At 49.3% G+C, this 8,995-nt stretch overlaps 1 protein-coding gene across 1 annotated transcript; it reads left to right on the top strand.

The window, feature by feature from the left end:
* Nucleotides 1-1,533: 1,533 nt before the first annotated feature.
* Nucleotides 1,534-7,676, top strand: ZNF346 (zinc finger protein 346). The gene is made up of 4 exons (XM_010175548.1): nucleotides 1,534-1,686; nucleotides 3,259-3,498; nucleotides 6,015-6,108; nucleotides 7,362-7,676. Exons 1-4 carry the CDS (start codon nucleotides 1,596-1,598, stop codon nucleotides 7,465-7,467), a joined length of 531 nt encoding a protein of 176 aa, XP_010173850.1. The 5' UTR covers nucleotides 1,534-1,595; the 3' UTR covers nucleotides 7,468-7,676.
* The last annotated feature ends 1,319 nt before the right edge of the window (nucleotides 7,677-8,995 follow it).

Below are 8,995 nucleotides of genomic sequence, written 5' to 3'. Positions count from 1 at the left end.
TCCCTGACATTCTGTGATTCTGTGATATTCTGTGAGAGCACAGAGACCTTCGGGTCTGAATCCAACCGAGTGGGAGTGGAACCGACTGGGCTAAGGGCTGTTGTACGGCCTGGGGACCTTTGTGAATAAGTGAAGAAAACACCCTCAGAAAGGGTGTCGTGAGAGCTGAGGAGCTCGGTGGCAGGCGTGTCACCGCGCCCAGCCTCGGCGAGCACAATCCTGCTGCCCTCCCCGTTTAAACAGCCTCTGTGAGGATGTCTGTCCTGTTTAATCAGACACCTGTTGCCTTTTGTTGATAGTCTTGCTTGAAAGGACAGGGAAAAGGGAATAGGAGTGACAGCTTGTCAGGGATATCATTGTGTAACCTTTACTGTCACAGAGAGCACGTTGGGTTGACTGTCTGGACAAGGAGCTACTGGAGCAAGTCCAGAGGAGGCCAGGAGGATGATCCAAGGGCTGGAGCACCTCTGCTATGGGGACAGGCTGAGGGAGTTGTTCAGCCTGGAAAAGAGAAGGATCCGGGGAGACCTTCTAGCAGCCTCCCAGTACCTGAAGGGGCTCCAGGAAGGCTGGGGAGGGACTTGTTACAAGGGCAGGGAGTGACAGAACAAGGGGTAATGGTTTTAAACTGGAAGAGGGGAGATTTAGATGAGACATTAGGAAGAAATTCTTTGCTGTGAGGGTGGTCAGACACTGGAACAGGTTGCCCAGAGAAGTTGTGGATGCATTCAAGGAAGTGTTGAAGGCCAGGCTGGATGAGGCTTTGAGCAACCTGGTCTGGTGGAAGGTGTCCCTGCTGCTGACAGGGGGGTTGGAACTGGATGAGCTTTAAGGTCCCTTCCAAGCCAGTCTGTGATTCTGTGATCTACTGGAATTCTCTGTCAAGGGCAATCTCTTTTTTTACTTATTTAGGTTTCCTCGGCCGGTAGCTGGAGCCTGTTGGTCAGTAAAGACACCACATTCCCTCGGCCATCTGTCTGCCCCGTAACTCATTTGGGAAACAGATTCTCCTTTTATGATTGCTTCAGCTTTAATCCCCAACTCTCCGACGTTTGCGGAGGGGGGTGGGGGATAAAGGCAGATGCCTTCTCACATAGTGTTAGGCTTAGAAATTGCTGCTGCTGCCTGCTCTGCTGGCGTCGTGTTGCAGATGGCCCAGCTGATAACGATGTTTGTGTTGCTTGGTTCACACCTTGCAGAGTAAAATGCTGCCTGTTCCAATTCTGGCAGCTGCACACTTAACCTTGTCCTTAACCCAAACAGGCCAGGACTGCCCCTCTGCCTGGAGTGGGTCGCTAATGGATTAATAAAAGTGATCTGGTGCCAGGACACTCTCCAGTGAAGGAGAGGATGACACTGCATCGTGGCAGTCCTAGTCAGTCACCCTTCTTCAACTTAACACCCAAATGTCTCTGATCACCTTGTTTTCTCAGACCCCCAAGCCTTCGTGTTCCTTCTCATGACAAGAAGGTTGGATGAGGTGACCTGAAGGGGTCCCTCCCAACCTCAGCCGCTCTGTGGTTCTGTGTGCACAGGACAGCAAGCAGGAAGGCAGCAGTGGGGAGGACAGGAACAAGTGTTGTCCCATCTGCAACATGACCTTTTCCTCTCCGGCTGTGGCAACGTCTCACTACTTGGGCAAGACTCATGCCAAGAACATGAAGCAGCAGTCACCCAAAGTGGAAGGTAGGACTCTGCAGCACCTTCGTGTTGTACCGAGGGGCTGTTTGAGCGAAACAAAAAGTCGAGGTGTCACTGGACCCCGAGTATCAGCTCTTGTGAGGATGTGTGTTCTCTTTCCTGTGCCACGGAGTAAGCCAGCCGCGCACCCGCAGCGACACAGCCTCCCGCAGCTGCTGCCCAGTGGGTTGGCGTTGGCTGAAGGTCAGATGGGTTTTTGTTTTGGGAGAAATGCAGCTTGCAGCAGCGTTGTCCCATCCCTGTGTGCAGGGACCAGAAGAGCTGCTCTCCTGGGAGCGTGGTGTGAAGCTGTGGAAATGCCTGTCCCAGGGTACGACGCTCGCTAAAAGCTTACGGGGCTGCAGGCACTGCGGGAACTCGATACGGCCAGTTTGTCAGGGCTGCTTAGGTATAAAGATGTAGCCTCTGAGGTTCAGGCACCTGTGAGCTGCAGAGAGCTGGGGACTGGGAGAGTATAGCTGGAAAACATCAGTTTGTGCTTTTCCTGCCTTTGTGCTTTTCCCATGGCACCTGCCATTGACTGCTCTCCTGATGGGATACAGCCCAGGTGGACCTCAGGCCTGACCCAGTGCAGCTGTCTGTGTGTCCTGTCCCTTTGCTAGCAGATGGAAAGGCCCAGTGGATGGGGAGGAAGAACCTCTGTCCAAGGCAGGTGGGGGCAGCTGAGAGCCTGGGGTGCTGTGGCCGGTCAGGACAGAGCCTTTGAGTGCACCTGAGGATGGCAGCTTGGGGTAGCTCTGGGCTGGGGTCTTCCAGAAAGAAACTGTCCATCCTGGGGTGTCTTCACAGCTTTGCCAGGTTGTTTGCACAGCAAAGCCAGCTCCGGGGTCAGGGTGGCCCGTGGGTTGTTTTTGTTGTTTGAAGCCCTTGCCTGTGGGTATGAGAAGAGCCTTCAGGAAGGGGTGGATGTATGCATGAGCAGTCTGGTGCCTACCCTCCATTTCAGGGTGAGAGGAGCTCTCTGGTCCTTAGGAGATTCCTCACTCTGGTCTTTGGTACCCCATAATGAGGGGGTGCAGGTTTCTCCATCAGGCAGGAGAGCTGCTTCTCTGTGTGGATTAACTCCATCTGACCTAGTTCCCTTCATGCTGTTTCTCAGGCGAGACTCCTCATGACTTTGGTTCAGGATCAAGTCTTGCAGCTGCACGGTGTTCCCAGAAACCCCCTTGCCTTTGCTGCACAGGGGCTTGTACCCGTGTTCTGGCTGGATGATGGTAACAGCAGGTGGAAGCTCATTCATGTCCAGTGTTTCTTGAATACAGCCATGCCTATCTTAACTCCACTAAGGAGAAACAGGCAAATCTGTTGGGGTTTTCTTAACCCTGAAAGTTTTTCTGGCCTACTCTGACTTGTCTTACCACACATCTTTCAATTCTGCAGTGTTAAGGGAAGAGGTAGGAGCAATGTGAATTTATCTGGGTGTCTTACATTCTCTGTCTAGGTTTGGGCTTTAGGTGTGCTAGATTTCTTTAATGCAGGTTTTGGGGAATTAAAATGACTGGGTTTTTTTTACCTCCGAGTTCTGTGACTGACCAAGAGTTTGGTTTCACCCTCCAGAAGCAGTGCCCCCACAGAAACATCCTGCTACCCTCCCCACCTCTACTGTGTCTTCTAACGAAGAGAACAAGGACATTACAGACCCAGACAAGTTCTGTAGCCTCTGCCATGCCACTTTCAACAACCCCCTTATGGCAAAACAGCATTATGTAGGCAAGAAGCACAGAAAGCAGGAGACCAAACACAAGCTGATGGCACACTATGGCCGAACCCCTGATGCACCAGCATCGTCCTTCATGGGTGAGTTCTCAGCAGGCTGATAAATAGCTGGAGAGCAGGGTGGGAGAGCCACTGTATGTGTCTGACAGGTCTTTGACCGAGAGAGTCCGTGCAGAGGGAGCAGGAGAGAATTGCTCATTATGGGGATCTTGATTATACACTGTAAGATTGATGTGGTTGATTTTTGTAACCCCCTGGAAGCAAGAAAGGTTTTAGGCTGTAGCTACTCGTGACAAGCTTTGGGTTGTGTTCTGCAATGTTGTCTAATCGAGGACATATCCTTTTTATTCTCTGTATGGATAATCCAGGGATTTTGGCCAGTCCTGTGTCTAGGTGGATTGCATCCAAAATGGAAAGATAAAAGTAGCATTTGATGCTTAAAAAATGTCTTCAGAGGAGACTAGCCAAAGATGGAAGAAATAGGTTTAACTGCACCTGCTGCTTCAAAGCACATGAAAGCCAGAGAGATTTCTCCTGAATGCCTTTCTGCCTCTGTGTGGGCATTTCCATCTGATGAACTAATGCAACTCTCTCTGGAGCAAGCAAGAAGGAGGGAAAAAAAAAGGGAAAAAAAAAAGAGCTATTAAGGAGGAACTTTAGGCAGACAGTTAAAACTCGTTTGGTTTATGATCTGCTGCTTATGAGCACTTCTACGTGATGAAAGCCCTTGGAGTCCAGTGAAAGCATTAGGAGCTCACAGTAAACTCCCTTGTTCCTCCCAACAGCCTTCTGTTGGACCAGGAATTCTAGTACCTGCTGGATGCTTGAGGTAAATAATAAGCAGAGAGATAATCTTAAAATCTTCAAGGGCTTCTTTCTCTGTCGTAAAAACCCACACAAGCAGAAGATTAATTATTCTAATTCTTTGCAGGCCACCTTTAGATACCAGTAGCACTTAAGAGAAATGAGGCTCAATTATCCAAGTAATATTCTCTCCCACATCGCGTAGTCGTGTGGGAGATGGAAAAGGTGCTTGGTATCTAGTGTTACCCATCTGCTCTTTACCTAATTAGCAGGGCCTGATGAATTGTTTCACTTTAGTGTGACTCAGGCACTGACAGTGGCAGGAGCACCAGGCAGGTTGGGGAGGTGGGCAGGGCCCTTTGCCTGTGTGAGTGATGTCTCCTACGAAGTGCTGGCAGAACCCAGGTACCTGTGGACACATCTCCATGGCACTTGGCTGTTCAGACAAGGTTTTGGAGCCTGGGCTGTAGGTGAGGGCTGTGATGGGCTGCAGTCAGGGATGTTTTCTCCCACTCTCTCTGCCCATCTCTGCGTGCTAACAGCCATGCCTGTCCCTAAACCTCTCTGCTGGGATGCATCTGGCAGCACGTGAAGACGTGTTCTTCACAGCACAACACAGAGGAGTTTGTCTGCTTCAGGTTCCTCTAGGAACCACCAGTTTGGGGTGTAGGAGTGCAGTTTGGACAAGTTTGTGTACTCACCTGTTTGCCAGCTTTACAAGAGAGGGATCTTGATCTCAATCCTGCGAGGAGGCAGACCTGAAGGCTATAATGGCTCCTCTGGTCTTTCCTGACCAGGCCCAGCTCTGTTTTGAGAGCTGAATGTCCCACTAGAGTCTGAAATCTCTCCAAAGTGCAGCAGCCAGGTGGGGAACTGTCTGCTACGTGTGTTGTACTTCTCACTCGTTGATTACGCTGCTCTGCACCCCGGGGGTGAGTCTCCTCTTACACCTTAAGGAAATGTTTTTGGGGTTTTTTTGTGCGACTCCCAGGCAGAGCCCTTCCCCAGTGAGCCACAATTCAGGAGCACTTAATGTCTTCAGGACAACTGTCAGGATTTTGCCCTGCTAGAGACTCCTGGGCTGAGCTGTGCTGCCATGCTTGCCTGTTTGGTATCTGTGACCTCCTGAACTTTCATTCCAGCTGGAGTTGTCACGTTACACAAAACCATTGATCTGTCTTGTACAACTATTGTTGGAAAATGTCTTTTTTTTTTTTTTTGCAGTTAACTGATACACTGACTGTAACCAAACTGCTTGTGGATCGAGCTTAATGTTCTCAGTTGGCACCTCAGCAAGGCTTAGCAGAATGCTGCATTGTGGAACTGGACATTGTGTGTCATCTCCTCTGGCTGCTTTTTTTATTGAAACACACTGAGCTTACAAATTAAGTTTTTTGTTAAGAGATGTACAGATTGGGAGAAGTGGGAATTTGGGAGAGAAACAGAGTTGCAAAGGCAGTATAGCATCAGGTTTGGTGTCCTAATGCTGAGACTTTCACTATGTCTGATATTCTGAACTGTTTTTAGGAAATGTGTCTTGGTTTTTTTATAGATAAACAAATCCATGTTCTGAGCAGGAAAGCTCTTCTGGCTTAGTGATTCCCTCGCAGTGACTGATACATGGTGGGGTAGTGGGATTCTCTGACCTCCCCACCTGGCCAGACTATTGACTTACTATTTGCCTTTGTTTAGCGGTTGTTTAACACATCAAGTGATTGATTATCTCACTTGTTTCTACCTCAGGCACCCAGTTGTTGGCTAGCTGTGTGTGCTAACATTGCTGTCTGTTTCAGCTGGGAAGGGGTACCCCTGCAGCACATGTAACATAGTGCTGAACTCCATAGAGCAGTACCAAGCTCACATCAGTGGCTTCAAACACAAGAATCAGTAAGTAATGTTCTTGTCTAAGTGTATTTCCAGCCTCGCTGTTCAAATCAATGGCTTAAATATAACTGAAAATGCAGGTTTTTGAATGCATATTTCCAGCTGACTTGCAAGAACAACAGGGTTTGTGTTTGTTTGTCCTGACGCCGGTTCATTTCAGCAGCTCCCTCTGCAGACAGCTCCGGGGCGCTGCGGAAGCAGAAGTGCCCTGCAGCCGCTTTTGGTTCTTGATGGTTCAGCTCAGTGTGGACCTTTGCAGTGAGCGCATCCACCCTGACACCCATTAAACACCATTCCTGTAGCAACTGAGATTTTAATTTAATTAAAGACTGTCTCAGTGGAGATCCTCTTGCCATTCTAATCTCTCTTGGGGTTGCTTGTCTTAAAATTTGGCATGTATTCAGCACGCTCCAGAAACCTGGACTATATTCCTGAACTCGCTCTCACAACTGGTGGGTTAAGTAATGGCATCCCCTGCATATATTATTAATCTCAAAAATTTTAACTGCCAGATGATTAATACAAAAAATACTTGTTCTGGACACTGTCAAAGTTCAGATCTCTAATTTCAAAGCCTTCACTAAAAGAGGCTCAGTAATGAGCCTGGGTTGGTTAGGGAGCTTCTTACAAGAAAGAGGTATTAGGAAACCCTACCTGAAGTGAGGACAGGCTCCCAGCCAAGTTTCCCAGAGAGGACAAGAGGAAAACTGGGATATTTTGTTGCCTGTCTGTGGAATAACAGCCCAGGAAAGTTTTGGCTCTTGAACAGTGCAGCGAGATCAGTGAACAGCAAGCATCCCGTTCTAGAAGGATAACATTGAGGATGTCCCCCACACACAGGCATAAATGTTCCCTTTAAGGACGTGGATGTTGTCCAAGTTTTTGCAGCTACAAAACTCCCCTTGGCCTTCCTTGCTGCTTCTGGATTCAGCCATTCAGTCCTGTTCCAGGCCAGCTTCTGCAGCCTGAAGAGAGCCAGGGTACTTGCTTTGTAATGGGAGCTCTCTAACAGTCCTTGAGCTGTGCACTAGCTAATTCTGCCGTGCTGAAGGTGTCTGTTTACACACACGCACGGAGGGCAAGGATGCACTTGGAAGCTTTTCTGGCAAGTTGACTTGGCTGCAGTAGACTGTTGCTCCACTGACAGCCGTGCCTGCTGAGCAGTGATTGCAGCTGGCAGATTTCAGAGCACTTCTGACGTTGTCTCCCTTTTTTTTTTCTCTCCTTTGCTTCCTCTTGCTCCCTTCAATGTCCAGGATGCCAGGAGCAGTGCCGGTTATCGGACCATTCCCGCCACAGCAGTATGTCCGGGAAGAATCAACTGCCCCAGGAGGCTACAGTTATTTCAGCCAAGACTTCTAGAGCAAGTTGCAGCACTGTTCTTGGAGTTGTTGGTGGCCCAAGAACGCACATCCTTTGCCAGCCCACAATGGTTTCATTATCCCTCTGGATAAGCAAAGCCCTACCCTCCTGTATGCACCCGTTGAGCAGAACGGGGACTGAATCTGTCAGAAAAAGGATACAGCTGGAAGAGACTTGCTAGACAGCAAATACTTCACTCCCTTAGAGTAGTTTTCATTGTGTAATTGCTTCCTGTGAAGGTGGGTGTGGTGTGAGAGGAAGTGTGAATCTGGTATAAGGAGGGTTTGGCGACAGGCTGGTCGCGGCCACCTCCTCCCTCACCAGAGCAAATAATGGATTCCTGCGCCTGGAGGGCCAGTGTCCCCTGCTCAGAGGTGGCTGTTGCTGGAGGAGGACTGCTAGGCTGTAGTGAGCAGTGCTTATGCAGCGTGGATGGGACACGGTGCAGGTTGCTTGGCTTTGTACAGGCCTAAAATAGGAAACAACCAGCTCTTTCCATGCGCCTCCAGTCAGGTGTGTGTGCAGAATTCCATCAGCCCCTGATTGCCATCAGAGCCTGTCGCAGTACCACGGCCGTTGGTTCTGGAGCTGGGTTGTTTGGGTCTGTCTAACAAGTAGTTACAACTTGTGGTGTGCAGACAGCTGCTGGTGGGAGGGGAGGGCTGTAAGAGGGGTTAGAGCTCCTGGCTCTCCTCAGCCCTCTGCTCTGAGGATTTCATGTGGAAGGAAGTAACTGTTCAGCCTGGTTTCCTATGGAAACAGGTGTATGTGACCATTCACCATGTGTGTCTTTACCCCCTGTGACTTAAACCAATCTCAGCCAAACTTGGCAGTGGTGGAGATCTCCAAGAAAATGTCGTAATTAGCAGAGGAAGGGTGAGCAGGGTGAGTTCATCTCTGATTGTGTCACGGTCTGCATGGAAGTGCATCATTTTCCTACTGTCACCAAAATACTCTGGGGAAGGAGGATTTTAAGGGAAGAGAGAAGGAATAAATCTAGATGCAGCAGAAAACTGTAGTATAACTTGGTCAAATCATGAGCTGACTAAAAAGCTACAAATCCTTTGGAAACCTGCCTTTGTTTAGTCCTTCATTAGACTCTACTTGCCCAACCCCACTCTTCAAAGTTGTTACACATTTGTACCATCCTGGAAGAGGGATGTTCTATATTTCAAACCCGGAAATTAACACTGATGGTCTCTTTGTGGTGCTAATATACTAGATCTGTTAGAAAAGGCCCCAGAAGGAAGGGCAGGCATCTGAGAGTGCTGTGCGTTTTGGACAAGTTCTTTAGATGTTTTGCCTTGAGCTAAGGCATTGCCTGTTCTCTGCCAGCCACTGCAAGAGCCATGTGCGTTGGCCTGGCCTCGTGTTCAAAACCAGTGCTCCCAGTCAGGCACCCCGCAGCTTTGTCCCAGCATCAGTGCCTCCATGGAGCTGAGACTTTGCTAGTCTGTGGCAAACATCCTGCTGTTTTTCTTCCATGGGGCAGGAGGACATGGATGCAGCCAGCCCCTCTGAGGAGTTC

This window comes from Antrostomus carolinensis, unplaced genomic scaffold (assembly GCF_000700745.2).
Source record: "Antrostomus carolinensis isolate BGI_N321 unplaced genomic scaffold, ASM70074v2 scaffold35579, whole genome shotgun sequence".
NCBI lineage: Eukaryota > Metazoa > Chordata > Aves > Caprimulgiformes > Caprimulgidae > Antrostomus > Antrostomus carolinensis.
This window is presented reverse-complemented; position numbering and strand designations above follow the sequence as displayed.